Below are 22,320 nucleotides of genomic sequence, written 5' to 3'. Positions count from 1 at the left end.
GTGGGAGGGGGTGTAACACCCTTTGGAAAAAGAAAAAATAGGCGGGGCCAGGCGGGCGGGCTAGGGGTCTAGATGGGAACCTCATAGCCAGAGAAGGCTGGGGGCGGTGGCGTCGGAGACTGGGCTTAGAGACTTTGTGGGCTAAGTGACCCCGGGGTCCCTCCCCAGAGGTACTTGCCACCTTCTGAGCGCGGGCTGCGGCCCTGTCTCGCGCCCCTCCTGCTCTCCTTGCCCCCTCCCTCCTGATTCCTGACCCAAAGTTCAACCCCAGGAGACTGGAGAATACAGACTTTTTTTTCTTTCTTTCTTTCCTCCTGAGCTTCCGACTAGAAAAGGGAAAAAGCCCCACTTTTGCTTCGTCACTAGAAACCGGGTCATCTGAGTCAGCCGAGCCAAGTGACGTTAGGCCGACCCGGGCTCCCGGCTAGCAGAGCGGAGGCGCTGCCACGAAACTCGTACCTGCGGCTAAGAGCAGGTGAGTCACAGCACCGGTTTATATCTTTATGACATAACTTTTTTTTTTCCGCCTCGTTCCGCTCCTCTCTCCTGTCATCTGTAGCGACCATAAAGAGGAAGCAACTGAGAGCAGATGTCTGTGTGATAGGGCAGGCGGACCCAAGTCGGGCCGTCCTCCCTCTGCCGGGCTCCTCCTCCCGCCCCCCTTCAGCAGCTTCAGGGACTGAGCTGGAGACGACCGTCTGGTTTCTGATAGGAAAAGGTCAGGGGGAGGGGACATCTCCCATAACACACGCGTTAGCTGGGAGAGCAAGGGCCTGGGCGCGGGAACGCGTGTGCACTGCGAAAGAGGTGCCAGGCAGAAGCCCGAGACTGCCCGCAGCGGCGCTTGGTCCTGTGACCCGGAGGGTCCGGGCTGAGATCTCAGGGGCTCACTTGGTTCCTAATCGGTCCTGGACGTCGGTGGGAGAGTCTCCCCAACGCAAAGTCTCTTTACTCTCCTGAGGCCCTGGGTGGTGGATTGCCCACTTGTCCTAGGAGAGAGAATACTGAAGTGACTGGGTGATAGGCAATGAGTTGGTGATAGATTGGGAGATGGTGAGTGTGTTTCTGACTGTGTGACCGTTTGTGTATTTCTGAGCACGTGTGACTGAGTGTGTTTGTTTCTGAGTGTCCTGTGACCATGGGTTTGTTGTACTGCCTGTAGAACCACTAGGTTTCCTTAAGTAACAATAAAATAAAATCTAAAGTAATTAAGAATCCGCAAAATCTTCTTGTTTTGCAAAGTTTTTAAAATGTTATTAATCTCATTTTAAGAAATATGTTTTAACTTGTTTTCCAAACAGATACCTTTTTCCCTGTGCTTTGTTCTTTTCAATCTCTTCTACTTGAAATCTGGCAAGCGAATCACTTTAAATCCCTGAACCAAACAAATCTCTTAAGTCAGCAGGGGAGCAGAGAGGGTGAAGATGTGCAGTTAAGGAAATAAAAAAGATAAAAGCATTGGATTACTTTTTTTTTTTTTTTTTTTTTTTTTTACAAAAAGGGTGGGGGATAGAAACGTCACATAAGGAAAGGAATGAATGAAATTAAATCCACCTGGACCTCAGGAGGGCAGGAACCCTCCCTAATGCAGCCTTCTCCTGTGACTGCAAGTTGTCCCATCAGTTTGTGTAAATGTATCTGCGAATTGTGTGTCAGAAACTAATTCTTTTTTGCAAAGTTCCCATCAGTAGCTGACTTTAGTTCCATTTGTAAAGTACACGGATGCTCAGCTTCCTCGGCCTGATCCGGGGGACTTTCAGTGCTAATGAGCTTCCTTGTTCCTTCTGGAGGTGATTCTCCAATACCCTCTCGGCTCTCCAATAACACGGAGCAAGACTAGGGTATTTTCTACCGAGAGTAACAATTTATAGATAGTAATAGCTTTTATAGTGCACAAAAAAGCTGGTGCTTTAAGCAGGGGGAAAACACTGTCACCTTAAATGGGGGATCAATTACAATATTAAATATTCTTTTAGCCCACTTCCCAAACCTGCTAAGTCTCATATTTTCAAAAACAAAACAAAACAAAACAAAAAGTTGTCTTAGAAAAAAAAAATCCACTTCTCATAGCATGATGGCCAAAGCGGAATGTCTTCTAGGCTTCTTCAAAGCCCAAGACCGGTGATGCAGAATGGACTCTGACAGCTTCGGAGCCTTGATCCAGCTCAGGGATCCCAGGTTCGCGGCTCGCGGCCAGGGGGATTTCAACAAACACAGCGCCTCCTGTCGTGGAGAGGGAAAGCTGAATTTTCCCGCCTCCAGGGAGCACCGCCAGGCGATACTGGACTCCGCATGCGTCCCACAGCCAGGGAGTTAGGTTCTTAGAGCTAAGGCCAAGATGGAAGGAGAGATGGCAGTTCGTCCAGCTCTCAGCCTCTCTCCATCTCAGTGGCTGCATTGCAAGATACCTAACACATTTAGGAGGTGAGGTTCTAGTGTACCCAGATGCCAGCCAGTCACTTTCCCCGAGGTTTAAAAGCGAATCAGCAGGGTCGTGTTAGGTCTTTGACTTGGAAATACATACATACATACATACATACATACATACATACATACATACATACATACATAACTTCCATGCTGCTGTCTGGGAGTTGCTGGCCAGTCGGTAGCCAGGTCCAGCGACTGCAGCCTGCTCTTTTCGAACCTCTTTTCCCAAATAGGCACCTACGCTACTGCAAACTGTGCTTTGCAAGGATTGCGCTGCTCGTTGGAGGAAACCAGGCCTGTCTTCAGCTCTGGGGAGGACGGGTGGACTTGGGGCAGGGTACCCACGAGGGCAGGCACGTGGCGGCTCCTGGGGTGTTCCGGGTTAAGCTTGCCTGTGTAAGGACAGGTCTGCGACAGCCCGGGGCGGTCCAGGTCGCGGGGAGGGCGGGCTCCTCAAGTGGAGGGAGCCGCGGCAGTGAGGACTGTAGGGTGCGCGGGTACTCCAGGTGGCCGCCAGCGGAGGAAGCCGCCCCGCCCTTACCGGAAGCTGCGCCTGCTACACCCATGGGGCCAGCTCCCGAGGCAGTCCCGCAGTACCTGGGCGGCACTGGGTCCTTCGACCACGCTGGGCTGCCTCAGCTTACACTTCCCAGCAAGCTCTGGCTGGGAGCCCCTTCCTTAGATATTCTCCAGACAGGGAGAACCAGAGGGCGACGACGGCGAAAGGTGGAAGGAAAGGCCGCGGGCTCGCGCCTCGGGCCCAGCCGGCGGCCTCTCGCGGCGACGGGGTCCTTCCCATTTAGCAGGACCGCAGGGTGGGCAGAGAGCAGGGCCTGGGCCGGTGGGGCTCTGCGGTGCCCACTCGAGTCTATCTAGGGCTTCCCTCTATGGCTGTCCTTCGCCTGTCCCCTTTCCTTGCCTACCCTTCCCTGGACGGGGTTGTTGTCAGGTGGCGGCTGCAGCAGCCCAGCCAAGCTTGGTGTGGAGTGGTCCGAGTTCCCCCGCGGACCCCCACCCCCTCACCCAGATAAGAAGCTTAAGTCCTCCTTCTGCAGGGGAGAATCGGATCCAATGAAACTAAGACCTGTGGTCGTGAACGCGGTTCAAAGCCGACCCCAACTGGGACCCGGCTTAGCTTAGAAGTGAGGAAGGCCTGGGACGCTGGACACAAGGGGTCACACCTGCGTGTGCCTGGCCTTCGCAGTTGGATGTGTGCGCCTAGCTGGGGAGGGGGCCAGGGAGCCGTGAGATGGCGGTCCCCCGCGAGAGAGAAGCATGGGCGGGGCCAGGTTCGAACTCCTTTCCTTCGCTGCCTTCTTTTTATTTTTCTTCCTTATACCTTCCTTCCTCTCTCCCTTCGTTCCATCATTAAATCTTTAAGGGATTAATTCACAACTCTGTAGTAGGTAGGGGCCCTGGGACCACTTGACGGGCCTTTGCAGGCAGTTCTGTACAGAGTCCAATCCTGTAACCGGCCTCAACCCTGGCTGTGTGTGCATGTGCTTGTGTCTGTGTGTCTTTGTGTGTAAAAGCAACGCATAAACATAACCAGGGCTTTCCCTTATTTTATTGAAGCAAACAAAAACAGCTACTGGGTTTGTCTTTTCCCCTACTGCTGCCTGAGCGCCGCCGGGTTTCTGAGCTGCCGGGGGCGCGGACCTAGCTCACCCGCAGCCGGATGTCGGAGCCGGAGCTGCTCCCCACCCGGCCTCGCCCGCGGGCGACAAAACCGTCCCTCTGGCCGTGAGAGAGCATGGCCTTGCCAAAATCAACTCGCATTTTCATGTATTCAAATGAGAAAGATTGAGAAGGGCAAGTTCCCCTGCTGGGCAATCGACAGCGTTGGAAGGAAGAAGTGCCCCCTGGGGCCTCGTGGAAACGGGAACCAACCTCCCTCGAGGCCCCGGAACCGATACGGCGCCCCCTCCAAGGCCTGGGTCCCCGCGACCGCGCGCATCTCCCGATCTCTGTGGCCCCCGAGTTACTGACTGTTTTGTTCACACCGGTCAGCGCTTGTTGGAGGACGTGCTCAGTCCCAGCCAGTCCCTCCTCATCCAGCCCCTCCTGGGGAGCGCGGTGTCTGCTCTGTGCTGCTGAAAGGATCCTCAGGCTTTCCGGCTCTACTTTAAAAACTCTAGGACTAGGGTCCTAGGGGAGGGACTGGCAATGCGCGCTTCACACAAAGAGTTGGAAAATTAGAGGTAAACGTGACACCTCTTAGGTATCCGTTAGAGCAGAAAGGACCTGAGCAGCTGAGGTCCTACTGGGTGCCACAGACTTGGCAGGGTGCTTGGAGATCCTGGCGTTTCCCCACCTGCTGCTCCTGTGTGCAATAGCTGGGAGACTGGAAACCTGGGCGAGGGTAGGTCAGGACCTCCATTCCTCTCCATCAGCAGAAGCCCGCGTTAATGGAGAGCAGTGATGGAAGCTGAGGAGCTTGGAAAAGTCAACTATTTCATATCCTGCCTTAAAGCTGTAGCTTAAATCTAAATCCTTCCTGAAGGGTCGACCAGTGTTTAGCTTCTCCGTCCTAGGTCAGCCAGCCCCCGCCAATCCACTCGTGCCCCTCCCCACACACACCCAGGAGCTTTCCCACGGTCTCTCAGTTGTCCCTGGTAGTTGAACTTTGGCTATTCATATGTGATTACCCTCAAATTACATAGTGCTATTTAACAGATGCTTTAATAAAAAATCATATGTCATATCTTACACTTAGAAAGAAAATAAAAATATATTCTGCCGGTAGTTTTTCATTGTATCCGTTTTCTGATTTCCCCCCATATTTTGAAATTATGCTTTGGACTCCTTGACTAATTTACTGGCATGCCTAGAGGGAGGTTACCTTCATTACTTAAAATTAAAATTCGATTGGAGAGCACTGTTGGGTGGCTGTTTCTGGGACTTCCAGCAGCTGTTCCAAGAGCTAACATCAGAGGAAAGTTTTGTTTTAAGAGTTGTGCATTTGCGTGAAGTGTTTTGATTTTTCTTGTTCTGTGGACCACAGAGCAAAACTACTGCTTAGCTTACCTTGCAGTGAGTTTGCTTCTAAACTAAGCGCTATGAAGCAGCCTCCTTGGCAGCATTTGCTTTTGCTGGGTTACTAGCAAGATTTTCAGGAACTCTGATTACTTTCTGAATGTTGTAATTTTGGATGCCTACCAGAATCATGGATCAAACTAAACAAATGCAGCAGCTACCACTGGACACTACCTGTGGTGGAAGTCCAGAGCAACCTCCTGGAGTTCCTGTTAAAACGTTTCAGCCTTTCACAAACAACTGAGCCCTGCCCTCCTAAGGTTCACACCTTGCTCTGGATGCCTTGCTATGTTTTTATCACACACCAACAGCAAATTCTATTTGTTTCTTTTTCATTTTTTCTCTCCCTTACTGGTCTAGTAGCTCCTTGAGGGCAGGCACTGCTGTGGTTCCTGCTGCCAGAGCAAAGCCTGTAGCATAGTAGACTTTCAATAAAGATTTGTTGAGTCAGTCAACTGACTAGCCCATCCCTGAGACTGGCCAGGTTAGCTTCAGTCAGGGAAGAATTCATGAGTCTAGACACCATATCCACCACATCCAAAGTCCCCAAGTGAGAGGATCTGAGGGACTTGATTCAGGTGCACTAGGAAAAAAAACAAAGGTTTTGTGGAATGAATGGGCCGATGGACTGAGTGAAGAATTGGATGGGAAAGATGCTCTGGCACAGCCGACAGGGTCTCAGACATCTGAGAACATTGAGCTTCCAAACCCGTTGGGTCTGGCTCTTCCCCTGTCAACCACGCCTCATTTTAACCAGTATTATCGGGTGGCATAACAAATAAATGCTCCCTTTCCTGGGCACCTGGACATGGGCGGAATCAGTTCCTCGCTTTGCCCATATAGGACAGTCATCGTGTGACCCAAAGTCAAATATTTCACTTTTCCTCGCTGTGAAAATGCAACAGCCACACCTGTCAATAGCAGATATTGACTAGAAGTTGAAGAACCCCATGAATTTTCCGTCAGGCAACACTTTTCACCAGGAGCTGGAAAGGAAACATCGGTGTTTAAATAATATGTTTAAATTGGCAAACAAATAAAGCCGAGCCCACGTTGTGAGAAGGAAAAGCCTTGCACTAGAGCTCTTTATTAGTCCGAGCCTGCGCGCCCGGCTTAGAGCGCGCTGAGTGTTCGTTCCGGCCCCTGCTGTGGGGGGCGCCTGGGGCTCTGAGCGCCTGCGGGGCGGGTTTTCGCACCGAGCGTCACAGAGGTGATCTTCCTCGGTGCCTGCCTCTTCGCTGGCCGCGGCGGAGACAGCGCACTTGAAACTACCAGGCATTGACCTTAATTGCCTCTCTGTCTTGTATCATAAGATATAGAGTGTTTTATTCTACCTAAGATACAAAGTATTTTATTCTACACACTTTCCATGTGTAATGTAACGATTTCCTTAAAGGATCACCAATCTCAGAATCTGCAGTGTTGTGGAAATGTAATAACTGGAGACCCCTTCTGTCATTTTTTCATCCTTAAATTTTAATTGCCCCGAAATAAAATGCAGGAGTTGGGAGAGACGTTACAAGAGTAAACATGCCTACCTCCTCTTCTGGGCTGCTATCACTCGAGAAGCCACAAGGCTGTGCGGTCCTCCGGCCGCATCTGGTATCCTCGATGTTCCTCCCACCCCCACTCTCCCACCGGGTGGATGTGGGGTTCAGCCGTGGCTCCGATGCGGCGGAGGATCTGCACCCCAACCTTCCTGCTTTCAGGTCCTCTTCTCCAAGCTACAGCTTACCCAGACCTCTGTCACCTCGGTCAGGGGGAGGTGGTCGGAACTTGGATCAAGCCTCACCCACCTTAGAGACTCAGGTTTCGAGTTTTAGCAGATCTGGTGTAGATTTGTTTTCTTTCAAATGCTTTCGAGAATGCAGTTGGTGGCGTGGATCCCACTCTTCTCGCGCCACTGGCCGCCTCCCGCCAAAATACCTTCCATTGTGAATTGCTGATCTCCACTGACCTCCTCATGACCCTCCCCCTACACCCCCGCCAAGAAAAGTGGTTTCAATAAATAAATCCCGGTGCTGGGGTTAAAGGTCAGTTTACACTGGAGCAGGAGCTTCACAAATTCCTGCAGGTGCTGGATGGGAATAAACCACCATCCCAAGAGATGACAGAGAGAGAGAGGAAGTGAAGACTACAGAAGCTGTGTGGAGATGCGGACCCGGTGTTAAGATTAGGGTGGGGCAGCATGGTTCTGACATTGGCAGCAGTGCTGCCAACTTCTAATATGTTAGGGAACCCAGCCAGGCCCTCTATGCCGCCGTTTCCTCTTTTCCCAAGTGAGGAGCTTGGACCCGATGCCGGGTTCTGGCAATCGTCAGTTGTAGGAACAAAGTCTGGAGTAGTGGCTGACATGAGAGTCAGCCCTGAAGACCTCACCCAGAGAAATGAGGAACCTGTGTGAACCTAAGAAGGAAACCGCTATGGTGATTGTGGTGGTGGGTGGCTCAGCTCCAGAAGTGGTGAAGCGACTTTCCCGGAGGGGAGGAAGGCTCTGGGATAATTGATACCGCAAACATTTCCTTCCTTTTTGCTGAATATCCAGGTTTGTGGTGTATGTTTTATGGTAAATTTAGGGCAAAAGCTTTCCTCTGTTTCACTGCCTGTCATCTCCAAAGACAGCAGCAGCAGAAGAGAGAGACCAACCTGTCCTCCCAATTTCCAAGCCCAGGCAAAGCCTCCTCAGGGAGGCGAAGGCTCAGCACTCTGCACACTCCTCTCCCTAGGGCTGGCAGGCTCAGGCCACTCGTTTCTGAGGCTGAAGATCTCTGAGACTTTTTCTCATTAGACAAACTCCATTGGGGCGTATTCCTTGCAATCGACAGTGCAGTTGGACATGTTCAATGCAATTCCAGCTTGGAATCAGACCTAGATTCCAATCCAGACACTGCAGGGGACTAGCTCTCCCTGAGCCTCAGTTTTCCCAACTGTAAAATGGGCGTGGGAGTACCCACCTCATACCAGTTGAGTGTAGATTGAGTATGCAATAAGTGGTAACAAAAAGAGCCTTCACAGAATTCTGGGAGCCTGGGTGGTGCTGGATGCTGGGACATGTAGTGGCAGGTGCTGCTGACCAGGTGTGCCTCCTGTGCTTCGCCTTCTAGATCTTTTGTATGTTGTCACCATTCCTTCTCTGCATTGTTGCAGTTCCTCCAAGCTACAGTCTAGGAGGAGGAGGGAGCTCTCCCATGGGAACTGGACCGCCGGGGGGAGGAGTCTCAGTGTCCACCAGGACCCTGCTGGGAATTTCCTAATTTCCTTGACTGGCGGAGCCACTCTTCACTCAGTCAGTGATGGATAACAAAGGAAAAGCACCATCCGAAGGAGATCCAGAGACAGCATCAAGCTCACATTAAGGACCTTCTGGGGGAAGGTGGTTCAAGGGGAGAGGAGATGAGAAGTCTTGAACCTCCTACCCTTTAGGTCCTGCTGAACCCAACTGGGGTAGCAGAACACATTGTCCATTCCTCCCCCTAGGCGAGAGAGGGAAGGTGCCTCCCCAAGAGTCTGCCTGTGCCTTTCCTGGGCTCCTGAGAGTATCGTCGGAGCCTGCCTGAATTTACCAGCTGGACTTGTAGGCATTGGGTGTCTGGGCATGCCTCTCTCAGAGACCCCAATCATCACCCTGGCTATGTGTATCTCAGGCAAACACGGGTTGTGGTTTGGATCTAGGAGGCACCCAGGAAGGAGAGGGGAGATGAGGAAGAGGAAGAAAATGAAGTCTGGGCTTCTGAGAGGTCAATCCATCCTCAGCACCTGAACTTGGGGAGAACTGAGATGAGAAAGCAAGACTCTTGATTTCACTTAGACACTTTCTCCTTCCTCCTCTGCCCTTCTCATGGACAGTTAGGACCACTTATAACTCATTTAGAGAAGTATACTTAGACATTTTCTAAAATCCTGAAAACTCAAGACATCATTACATCAAGGAAGCTTTAGTTGCTCTCTTCAAAAATTATTTGATTTAAATTCCCTAAAACTTTTTTCCTGGGAGTTGAAGTCCATCTGAAATGAAGCGAGCATGCTGGGCTTACGGTGTATGCTTCAAATATTAAAGACTTAAATGTTACCTCGCATGTGCAAGAAAGCTTAGTGGGATGCTAAAGTTTAATTAAGACAGACAATATAGTCTGTGAAAAGACCAAATCACAGAGGGGTTTCAGTGATTTGTCTGCTCAGACATAGGTGTGTCTGCTCAAGTGAAGACCAGAAATTGATTAAACCCTCCTACTGACGAAGTTTGGAAGGGCTGCAGTTCAGTTGTGGATCCAGGACTCTTTCATGAGAAACGTCCCGCAAATTTTAGACAGAGTTTGGATGGGCTAAGAAGGTCCTGCATACCAGCTTCAGTAGGTTTCTGAATTCTGCTTCACTCAGTAATCAGAATCCAGGTGAATAAAATAAAATATTTCCTTCACTGGAAAACAGAAAAACAACACGTCTTCAAAGCTTATTAATTTTTCTTGGATTGGTATGTGGGTGAGTGAGTATGGGGGAAGTGGGATCATACACAGAAGTCTCAGGCAGTGATCTCTGGCTAAATGCAGCTTCTGTTTTTACAGCTTACTTGGGAGAGCTGTTAGTTTTTCTAAGCGTAAACCAGGCATTGGTTCTCTAAGTTCAATGTTTAGGCTACAAAGCACATACAACAGTCTTACATATTTACCTTCAGAAAAGGAATGGCTCTGACCTAAAACTCAGCAAAATCTCTAGTGTATTACCATAGCTGGAGAACATCTAAGCAAAGCCCTTTGGAGATGTAACGTGTAAATGGAATGCTAAACATCAGCCACTACCTCCAAGAAAAATAAATCCTTAATTCCTGGCCAAGTACACCTGCTTTGGACCAGGCTCATTACTGTTATTTGTATCTTTTCTTTTTCAAATGGATAGTTTTATTCACAGGTTTTTTTTTTTTTTTTCTTTCTGCTCAGTGTTTGCTATTTTTATCCTGCCTTAAGAATCCCGAGGTCATTCCCCAGTGACAGACTTCCAAGGTGCTCCAAAGAAGAGTGGTAGCTGACTTCCCAGGGGTCCATTCCTGAACTTCATAAGCTTAGATGTTAGAACCCCGTTCAAGTTTGGGATCTGGAGGGAAGCCTGGCAGATGTTAATTAGGTTACCATGGGGAAGGTGGGGTGCGTAGGTGCTTGAAGAAGGCTGGAGGTAATCAATGCCAGAGAAGGCCCTAAGGCAATGGAAGCTGTCTCAATATGTTTATTTCTGTGGATCAGTGGCAGTACAGGCAACTTTTGGTAGGGAACTCTGCTGGTTATTCTCTGTTATACTCTCCAGCTCCCCGCTTTGCCTAGTTCTCTATGGACCACACTACTTAGTCTTCCTTGCCTTTGGACTTACAAATGGGTTTGACCAATGGAGGACAACGGTGCAGGACTGAAGGGCAGGAGGGTAGAGTGGTAGGAGTACTTAGGCCTCCTGCTTTCTCCCTGCCTCACTGTGGTTTTGACCTTTACTTCCCGTCTCTGTCTCTACAGTCCCATCAGCAGCTCATCTTCCACAGCTTCAGCTCTCACCAGGCTCTGTTAACACCTCCTTTTCCCCCCTTGCCCCTTCAGATCAAAAGTATTAATACCTTCCTAATATTGCTAGACCTTGAGTGACTCATTTTCTCTTGTTAATTCCCTTTAATCCCACCTTCAAATTTTTTCCCCCAGGAAAACCCTTTCGAGTGTACCATCTGTTTTCCTTGGGGCCTTGACTGATGAGGAGAGGAACAAGGATTCGTAGAAGTGAGGTATGGTGTCTTCAGTTCTTTCCAGTTCATCCTCATCCTGTAACTCATCAAAAGGCTCTACTCCTTCCATGTCACCATCTTGGAGTACAGCCATGAAGGCTCCAGGATTTCTGTGGTGGCTGGTTTCTACAGGAAAGCCTGCCTATGGGTCTAGCAGGAAAGCACACTCTGAGTTTATTTGCATTACATTTGCCATTTTAATTTGCTGATTTGCATTTGACATAATCGTTAAAGTAACTGATACTAAAATAAAATATTGATAGTATCAAGTTTTTTTGGCCTTCAGTGAACTGAGCTTTGCTATAAATCAAGGACTGAGACTTTTGCTAGTGATGAGTTGTGTTAATAGAAGCAGATGCTAAACTAGGTCCAGTGACCGAGGGGCTCATGGGAAATGTCCTTGTGTGTTCCCCAAGGCCTCAGCATCTTTGGCTCCTCATCTCCAGAATATTAAGTCTAGAGCTCAGTCCTTTACAGGTCTGTGTCTGGCAACAACTCAGTCTTGACTAGTGCTAAACCAGTGACATTATTTAGGTGTGACCATCAATGAGAATTCTATGTGCCAACATTGTGCTAGATACTAAAGACACTAAACTGAAGACAAGATTCTGCCTTCCAAAGATTAAAACAATGTTCCAATATTATTATTTGAAAATTTTGCATACTTCTATGTAGGAAAAGTTCATAAAAGTGGAATTTCTGGGTTAAAATACATGCAAGTATTTAGTCTTTTTTTTTCTTTTTCTTTTTTTGAGACAGGGTCCTGCTCTGTTTCCCAGGCTGGAGTGCATTGGTGCAGTCATAGCTCACTGCAGCCTTGGACTCCTGGGCTCCAACAATCCTTCCACCTCAGCCCCAAAGTAGCTAGGACTACAGGTGTGTGCCACCATGCCCAGCTAATTATTAAAATTTTCTTGTAGAGGTGGAGTCTTGTTATGTTGCTCAGAATGGTATATTTAAGCCTTTTGAGACATTTTGCTATATGACATCTAGCAGGATGCCCTCAGAAATCTGTGAGTAATGCTGTTTCCTCATTCCCATGCACACACTCTATTACTAACTTTGTAATTTGATTGATGAAAACTGCAAAACATTGTTTTAATTTGTATTTATGAGATTAGTTGAGTTGAATATTCTTATAGTTCTATTGGCCATAATATTTCTTCTTTTGGGAACTGTCATTCACACCTTCATTAGCCAATTGAAAATTTGGAGTGGCTACTTCGCATCCACAGAATACTGGTCCCATGTCTGCTATAAGTGTAGTAACATTTTTACCAGGTTTTTATTTGCATTTTAATTTTATTTTTTAATGCATAATGCAGGTGTTTCAAAAATCGGTATTTTTATTTATAGTTTCTGCCTTTTATGGTTTAGTGCTTACAAGTTTTTGTTGTTGTTGTTGTTGTTTGAGACAGGATCTTGCTGTGGCACCGAGAGTGGAGTCCAGTGATAAGATCCTGGCTCACTGCAGCCTGGACTTCCTGGGCCTAAGCAATCCTCCTACCCCAGCCTCCCAAGTAAATGAGACTATAGGTTCATGCCACCATACCTGGCTAATTTTTTTGCCAGGTGAGACAGGGTTTCACCATGTTGCACAGGCTGGTCTTGAACTCCTGGTCTCAAGTGATTTTACTGGCCTTGGCCTTCCAAAGTGCTAGAATTACAGGTGTGGGCCACCAGTGCTTACAAGCCTTATCTGCACAAAATCAAAATCTTTCATCCAGTTGGAACTTATTTTGTGCACAATATGAAGTAAAGACATGATTTTAGTATTTATTTCCCAAGTATATAAACCTTTAGGTGGGCCCTAATTGTGAGGAGACTCAAATTCTCTTTGGAGAACTGTGTTTGGACTTTGTTCTGTGGTGATACATCAAAGGTGTGGGAGCTGGAAAGTCACACTGGCCATACTTTCATTCATGCTGTAGTGAACTACAGGGGGTTTCAAAGCTGGGTGGCAAGGGGACTGGTAGGTGGTGGTTGGAAAGTGGCAAAAGTTAGAGGAAATCATAGTGTTTCAATGACTATTGAATGATTTTATGCTGCTCTTTTGAGTCTAATTGCCCTCTCTTTAAGATGGTACTAGAAGTGTTAACATTTCCATATGAAGTCATTACAACATCAACAAGTTTGAAATACCTTTAACTCAATAACTAACTCCTCCTCCTCCCACTTCTTCTGTCTCCCACTCTCACCTTTTTAAAATGAAACTAGATCTGCCAGGCACAGTGGCTCCTGCCTGTAACACCAGGCACTTTGGGAGGCAGAGGTGAGAGGATTCCTTGAGCCCAAAAGCTCAGCTCTGGGCAGCGTAGAGACCTCTGTCTCTAATATATATAAAATTAGCTGGGCATCCTGGTACACTCCTGTAGTTCCAGCTACTTGGGAGACTGAGGCAGGAGGATTGCTTGAGCCTGGGAAGGCGGCAGTGAGCCGTGTTTGCCCCACTGCCCACCAGCCTGGGTGACAGAGTGAGACCCTGTCTCAATCAATCAATCAATCAATCAATCAATCAACTAGACCTAGAACAGAGATTCCTAGCACAGGATTACTAGCTAGGGGACCTCAGGTGAATTCCTTAATCTCTTTGTATAATCTCTTATCTGTACAATGAAGATGATAATACTACCTAGCTCATGGATTGTATTATCCTATGACATGGATACCTGTGTCCTTAGTTACTGTTTTTTGATTACATAAATTGTTAATGAACAATATTTATTTGTCATTTTAATTGTTTCCTGACTATATGATAGACATATTTCAAGGTTATATTAATTTGAATATTTTTTCAATTTAGGAACATGGCATGTATATTATTTTTGTGCATCTTTCGCGATAGTACCATGAACAATTAGTCACTTCACAAGCACTTTGGCTGCTTGCTTATTATTTTGATTAGGAGGGAAAAGTAATTTACTCCTGGCCTGAAGGGGCTGCCCATGCAGAGTGCTCACAGGGCAGTGAGATGTGATGTAAATGCAGTAACATCGCAGGGTTGGCAGATCTTCTTCTGTAGAATGCTTCTCATCTTGACAGCATTCAGCAACCATTTTTGAACATATTGTGTTAGGGAGTGAAATAACAGACCTTAGAGGTTGGATTATGATCTCCATTTTATAGACGAACATGCAGAAACCCAGAGAGGAAAAGCAGCTGGCCCACATGGTAAAGCTGTGTGTCCCACCCTGGCTTTGTCTGTCTCTAGAGCAGGAGCTTCCTTCTGGAGGCCTGAGGATGCATCAGTCTCCAAAGCAAGGCTGTTCAGAGGCCCCTCTCTAGGGAACTGTGCAGCACAAGACTTTCATCTTGGACTTCCGGGAAACACGTTGCCCTCTTCCAGGACAGATCTTACGGAGGATCTCAGAACGTTTATTTCTTATTTTGACTCTTCATGACAACAAACTCCAGTACATTTTATCTGCCATTCTCCCACATCATTTTTTTTAGTTGCCTGAATTTGGAGAGAAGGGTTGGTACAGAGGAACAGAAAATAAACATGTGCGGTTCTGCTAAGTGTACTGAGCAAAGCACATTCATCTACACTATATTATCTAATTGGTTTTTCTTTTTCTTTTTGAGCTGTTAAAAAATGGTGAGATATTACACAAGAAAATGAACACAATAGAAAACAATGGTTTATCACAAAGAGAAAATCTGAGAAGCCATCACCAAGGTTAAAAGTAGAATGTTGCTAGCATCCCGACTGCCCTGGTACTGCCTGCCCACTTACCATCACCGTCCCACTCCCAAGATAGCTACTCTCTGGACTTCTATGGTTATTACTTTCTTCTGTTTATTTGTAATATACCAGCTGAGCCTACGTTCATAAGCACCACAGTTTTTGAACTTTGTGTGCTGAAATCATACAGTATGTACCCCTCGGTGTCCGGCTTCTTCGCTCAACATTATGTTTGTGAGACATTCATCTGTGTTGCTCCCCAAAGCTGAAGGTTTAAGTCTCGGGGTCCAGTATTATTCTTTTAAACGTAGAAAGAGCAAGAGTGTTAAGTAAGCAGTTGGTTAAGTTCCGTAAAAGCTGCCAATCCAGGCGGCTTCAGTCCAGGAGGCTCTTCCGGAGCAGTGTCTTTTAGCGCCCGGAGAAGTGAGGCCTGGGTTTGGGGTCCAAGTCCGAGGTTGCCCTGGAGCGGGTCCCGCAAGGCGGGTGCACTTGAGGCAGGCGCCAAGGTGCTGGAGGCTCCTACAGGGCTGAGGCGCGGGAGAGGCGGGGCCGGGGAGGGCGCGCGGCTAGTTGCTGGGCGACGGAACGCGTCCTTTCTTCCGTGGAGCCAGTCGAGCCCACCCAGCCAGTCGAGCCCACCCGGCCCCTCGGCACCGGAAGGGCCTGTTGCACACAAGCCGAGCGGCGGGGCCAATCTCACCGCCACCTGAATGGGAGCGGAGGCGCCATCGAGGCCGGGTGAGAGGAGGACGCGGCCTGGGGCGCGGTGACTTCGTGTGGGCGCTTTGCGAAGGAGAGGTGCGTTGTTTGGGTGGAGTGGTTGTCCACTCTGTTCCGCGTGGCTATTTCGTTGTGGCAGGTTCACCCCGGCAGAAATCAGGGTAGAAGGGGCTGGGGCACTGGGGCTGGAGTTTGGGCTGCCTTTCGTGGGAGAATGACCACGGGTTGAAGAGGAGCTGGGAGGATTGAGAACCTGGTGGAAGGGAGAGGTAGGTGTACGACGCCAGACCGGGCTGTGGGGACAGGAGAAAAAGAGGCTAGGAAGGAGAAAGAGGGGGATTCAAAGAGACTTTGGGAGGTGAAAGGTCACAGTGGAGGTACTTTAATTTCCATCGACCTGACCTCTGCTGTTCCTTTACAGGGCAGCTTGTTTTGAGTAAACCTTAGCCACCATTAGGTGACTGCTCTCACTAGGGTCAATGTGTGCAGTTTCAGAATAGAGAGCAGTTGCCTGAGCTTGGCTCTAACTCCTTGATGGACGGTGAGACACTGTGGGCTTAATGCCAGGATTGTTGGCATTGAAGCCCACAGATCCACAATGGAACTGTTGCAAACTACTGTTGCAGAAATTTAAAGGAGATCAATAGTTTTTTTTTTTTGTTTTGTTTTTTTGTTTTTAACATGCAAATCTCAAAGTTGAACAAATTGCTTTTTTCGTATCTACAACTTTATGGAGGCATAATTTATATTCAGTAAACTGCACAAATGAACAATTGTACAATATACAAGGTACAGGCATACAATTTGATGAGTTTTGACAGATGCATACACCTTTGAAACATTTCCTGCAATCAATATAACTGAACCTTTTTATTCTTCTGCCCTCTTTGCTCTTCATCCCTGCTTTTAGCCCACACCCTGCAACCAGTCACATATCTGCTGTGTGACACTATAGAATAGGTTGTATTTTCTAGAATTTTATATGCAAGAAAGCATACAGTATATGCCCATTTGTGTCTGGCTTCCTTACTTGGCATAATGATTTGCCATGACCTTTTCCTTAATTACTGTAGCTTACTGTAGCAGGTTTTGAAATTGGATAGTGCAAGTCCTCCAGCCTCTTCTTTTTAAAAATCACATTGGTGATTTTAAGTCATTTGAATTTATGTATACATTTTAGATTCAGTTAGTAATTTCTATTTAAAAACCTGCTGTATTTTTTATTGGGATTGCATTGACTTTATAGATCTATTTGGGAGAATTGTGATTTTAAGAATATTGAGTCTTCCAATCTATGGACCTGGTATGTCTTCATTTATGTAGATCTTTAATTTCTGTAAATAATGTTTTGTAATTTTCAGTGTAGAGATTTTGGACATTTTTTGTTACATTAATTCCTAAATGTTATGTTTTGTGGAGGCACTAGTGTAAGTGGAATTTAAAAAATATTTTCCAGTTGTTTGCTGCTACTATATAAACATGGAACTGATTTTGTATGTTGCTAACTGTGTATTGTGCAACCTTTATATTTTCACTCATTAGGACATATAGATTTTTGTAGATTCCTCAGGATTTTTACCCTAAAAATTATGTCATCTGCAAATAGGGGCACTTTAACCTTTTCCTTTTCAATCTTTATTACTTTTATTTCTTTATCTTGCCATATTGCAATGGCTAAGACCTTCAGTATGATGTTGGATATGCATGAAAAGAGTGAGATATTTTTTCCTTGTTTCCAACTTTAGGAGGAAAGCATAAATATAATGTTAGCTGTAAAGTTTTTGTAGATTTTCTTGATTAGATTGAGGACATTCCCTGTGATTCATAGTTTGCCTAAAGCTACTAATTTATTTTTATCCTGAATGGTTGTTGAATTATTTCAAATATTTTTTCACTACCAAAATAATCATATTGTTTTCATGTACTCTGTTAATATAGTGAATTATATTGATTTTCAAATAAATATAATAAATCAAGATACTTAAATCAATTTTTCAACCCTTGGATAAATCTATTTGGTCAAAATGTATTATCCTTTTCAAAAATATATTTTTGGATTTGATTTGCTAATATTTTGTTAATGATTTTTGCATATATGCTCCTAAGGAATATTAGTATGTAATGTTCTTTCTTTCAAAAAAGCCTTTGTCAGGTTTAGTATTATGGTTATGCAGGTATCATAAAATAAATTTTCCTTCCTCCTCTATTTGCTGAAATAAATGTATGTAAGATGGGTGTTATTTCTTTCTTGAATATTTGAGAGAACCATCCAGGGCTGGAAATCCAGGGCTGGAATTGTCCTTGTGGTAAGATTTTTTGATAACAGATAAAATTTTTTAAAAATATAGAGCTATTCAGATTTCCTGTTTCTTGTGTTAATTTTGTTAAGTTGTAATTTTCAGAATTGCCCATTTTGTCTAAATTGTTAGATGTTGTTGGTGTAGTGTTGTTTATCACATTTTTAAAATTGTCCTTTAATATCTTTAGGTTCTGTAGTGAAATCCTCTCTTTCATTCCTGATATTGGTGATTTTTGTTCTCTTAAACAGTCTAGTCAGATGGGTTTTTAAATTCTGTTGAAATTTTAGAAGAACCAACTCTTGACTTAATTTTCTCAATTCTTTTTCTGTTTTCCATGTGATTGATTTATATCCTTATATTTATTATTTCATTCCATTACTTTGAGTATACGTTATTCTTCTTTTCCTAGATTCTTAATGTGGAACTTTAGGTTATTGATTTTAGACCTTTCTTCTTTTTGATTTCATCATATAGGGTATAAGTTTCCTTCTAAACACTGCTTCAGCTACACCCCACACATTCTGATATGTTGTGTTTTCATTATTATTCAGTCTAAAATATATTCTATGATTTAATAATATCTTTTGTTTTCAATTTACTTACCTGTTGGCTTTTTAGTTGCACTTCTTTGCATTACTTTAAAAATGGTTTCTCTAGTAATTACAATACACATCCTTAACATTTCAAAGTCTACTTAGAGTTAATATTGAACTAGTTCACATAAAATGCAGAAACTGTACAAACCGTATAGTTCTTTTGCTCACGCCTATCCCAGTCTTTTTGGTTCTTGTCATATGTACTGCACCTACTTACATAAACATTCCACAACACAATATTATACTTTTTATACATTATTTTTAAACTTAAGAGAAAAAAAATAGCTTCATGTACTTATTCAGACATTTGACACATTTCTCATCTTCATTCATTTTTAAAGATTTAAATTTCCTTCTGGTATCATTTCTCTTCTCCCTGAAGACCATTCTTTAGCATTTCTTGTAATTTCTATTGGCTGGTGAGTAATTCTCTTAGATTTTTTGTTTTATCTGAATATGTCTTTATTTTGTTTACCTTTTAAAAAAGAATATGCATGCTAGATATAGAATACTTGGTTGACAGTTTAAATTAATCAATTTATTTATTTATTTATTGAGACAGAGTCTTGCTGTGTTGCCCAGGCTGGAGTACAGTGGCATAATCTTGGCTCACTGCAGCCTTTGCCTCCTGGGTTCAAGAAGTGTTCTTGCTTCAGCCTCCCAAGCAACTGGGATTACAGGTGCCCAGCACTGTGCCCAGCTAATATTTGTATTTTTAGTAGAGACGGAGTTTCACCATGTTGGCCAGGCTTATCTCAAACTCCTGACCTCAGAAGATCTGCCTGCCTGGGCCTCCCAAAGTGCTGGGATTACAGGCATGAGCCACTGCACCTGCTCTGGGTTGACAGTTAAAAAAAATCTTTTAGCATGTTACAAATCCTGTTTCCCTGTCTTCTGTTCTTAGGGAGGTCTGATGAGAAGTCCATGGTCTTTGAATTATTGTTTTCCTGTCAATAACGTGTTGTTTCTTTCTGTCTGCTTTTGAATTTTATCTTTGAATTTGTTTTTTATCACTTTACATATGATTTTCTTTACATTTATTCTGGTTGAGTTTCACTGAGCTTCTTGAATTTATAAATTTGTCTTTCTTCAAATTTAGGAAGTTCTCAAACATAATTATCTTTTATTTTTTGAGACAGATTCTCTCTTTGTCACTCAGGATGCTAGAGTGCAGTGGAGCAATCATTCTCCTTTTTCCTTGGGATACTAATTATCTGAATGTTAGTGCTTTTTGGTATTATCCTTACAGGTATCTCAGGCTTTCTTTTTTCTCTTTTCTTATAATGGATAATTTCTGTGCATTTATCTTTAAACTCAGTTACTCTTTTCTCTGATATCTCCATTTTCCTAATCAATTTTTTTTGAAAATATATTTTCAGGTATAAAATTTCTATTTTTATTTTTTTAATTTCTCTGCCAAGATTTTCTTTTTATTAATCTCTAGCATATTTTCCTTTACTTCATTGAGCATAGTTATAATGGTTGCTTTAATGTCCTTTTCTAATAATCTCAACATCTGAGTCATTTCTAGAATGGGATCTGTTCAATTTTCTTTTTCTTTTTATTAATCTCTAGCATATTTTCCTTTACTTGATTGGGCATAGTTATGAGAGTTGCTTTAATTTAAGTCCTTTTCTAATAATCTCAACACCTGAGTAATTTCTGGACTGGGATCTGTTTATTATCTTTATCTCTGAGAATGAGTCAATTTTCCCAAGTCTTTTCATGCCAAGTATTTTTGGACTATATCCTGGACATTGTGAATGTTTTATCATGTAGAGTCTAGGTTCTGTCATATCCTTTCTGAAGAATGTTGTTGTTTCCCATTTAGCAGGCATTTCACCAGTCAGTTAAACTCACTGTAAGACCTGTCTTACTCTGCGGTTGGTGGTTCAGTTCAGCTCTTTAAGCCTTTGCTGTGCTACTTTGAGTTTGTCTTGCATATACATGAATCAAAGGTCAGTCGGAGATATGTGGGGTTTAGAAGAATTTGGGGATTATCTTCTCTGGGTCTATTCCCTCCAGAATTTCTCTCTCAGTTCTCAGCGATGTTTGTTGTCTGGGTTCCTTTCCCTGATTCTTATGGCTAGAATAATGAAGGGCTTCCTATCAATGTTTTTGACACTTGCACTATGCCATTCTGCAATTATGGACTGTGTTTGAAGAAAAACCACAATAAACCAGAAACTTCTCTCCAGGCCAGTTTACACAAATGTTGACTTTCCTCCACAGTCTTCCTGTTTTATTTACTCTGAAGAATTCTTAGGTCAATAAAAAAATATTTTGTCCAGACTTTATATGTTGTTGTGAGGAATTGGTCTGTAAAGATGCATCTGTGAATTAGCCAGGCATGGTGGCGGCTCCCTGTAGTCCCAGATACTCAGGAGGCTGAGATAAGAGAGTGGCGTGAACCCAGGAGGCAGAGCTTGTAGTGAGCCGAGATCACGCCACTGCACTCCAGCCTGGGCAACAGAGTGATACTCCATCTCAACACTGCACTCCAGCCTGGGCGACAGAGTGATACTCCATCTCAACACTGCACTCCAGCCTGGGCGACAGAGTGATACTCCATCTCAACACTGCACTCCAGCCTGGGGGGCGACAGAGTGATACTCCATCTCAGAAAAAAAAAAAAAAAAAAAAAAAGAGAGATGCATCTATGGCTCTTCAACAAATTGCATTTGAAACTGAGAGCAGGCAATATTTTAACATGTCAGAAGTACGATGACCATTAAACACACACATACATATCATTTTATTTTTATTTATTCTTTAAAAATTTTTATTTAAGACAGTCTTTGTCACCCAGGCTGGAGTGCAGTGCCACAATGATGGCTCACTGCAGCCTTGACGTCCTGGGCTCAAGCAATCCTTCTACCTCAGCCTTCTGTCTAGCTGGGACCAGAGGCATGTGCCACCATGCCTGGTTAATCTTTTATTTTTTGTAGAGATGGGGTCTCCCTATGTTGCCCTATTTGGTCTTGAACTCCTGGGCTCAAGTGATTCTCCCTTCTTGGCCTCCCAAAGAGCTGGGATCACAAGATGAGCCACTGCACCTGGCCACATTTTATTTTTAAATTTTGGCTTTTTAAGCAATTAAAGGGAGTCCAAGAAGGGAAGATAGAAAATGGGGAGAAGAAAAAGGCAGGGGAGTATTTTGTTGTTTCATTAGCTGTTATGTATTTATATATGTATGTATTTTTGAATGTAAGTATACATTCACAAGGGATATAGGCATATTCTAGATGACTGTTATAAAGGGCTGAGGTTTTATAGTTATTGAAATTTCTGTGAGCTTTTGAATAGCTTAGAGAGAAACCTTTTCTGAGCCTGAAAAATAGCATTTTCTCTATTTTCTATATCCTTGTAAATGAGCACATGTAAGTGGTTTTTACTATTATTGATATTAACAGGATTAAAGGCAGCAAAACAAGTATAGAAAGTGCAGAAAAATAGAAATAAATCACTGGTTTCCCATTCTTTCAGCAAAATTATTAATGTGTTTATATATTTCTTTTGAGGCTTTTTTTTTGTAAATGACAATGAGGGCACAAACAGATCTCATTTCTCCCACTGATATTTCAAAAGCAAGTATTTTTTTCAGAATATTTTTGTTTTCCTTGCAAGGCTGAAGATTTCACTAAATGAGATAGATTGTCCTTGGGCTAAGAAGTTTGTTTTGGAACTTTAGTACTGCGCATTGGAAATTGACATTGGCCTGAAGTTTAGGAAGTATGTCAATTGAGATGATATTTGATTATGGACCTAGGAAAACCCAAATCTTGTTTTTAATATGTT

General features: G+C 44.4%; 1 protein-coding gene across 11 annotated transcripts in view; it reads left to right on the top strand.

Moving 5' to 3' along the window:
- Window positions 1–22,320, top strand: part of LOC105478007 (tetratricopeptide repeat domain 6) — a 253,314-nt gene that overhangs the window by 1,068 nt on the left and 229,926 nt on the right. For 4 of the 11 annotated variants that reach the window (XR_003017162.2, XR_003017159.2, XM_071100278.1 and 1 more), the window contains exons 1-2: window positions 105–475; window positions 11,142–11,221. Coding sequence is in view for 6 of the 11 variants with exons in the window: in XM_071100278.1 (XP_070956379.1) it covers window positions 11,189–11,221 (33 nt within the window). In the remaining 5 variants the exon portion in view is untranslated. Of the gene's footprint in view, window positions 1–89; window positions 476–11,141; window positions 11,222–15,494; window positions 15,705–22,320 lie in introns of those variants that run through there. The other 7 variants (XM_011734966.2, XM_011734967.3, XM_011734969.3 and 4 more) reach the window with 7 other exon arrangements.

The sequence above is a fragment of the Macaca nemestrina genome, chromosome 7, assembly GCF_043159975.1.
Source record: "Macaca nemestrina isolate mMacNem1 chromosome 7, mMacNem.hap1, whole genome shotgun sequence".
Classification (NCBI taxonomy): Eukaryota; Metazoa; Chordata; class Mammalia; order Primates; family Cercopithecidae; genus Macaca; species Macaca nemestrina.
This window is presented reverse-complemented; position numbering and strand designations above follow the sequence as displayed.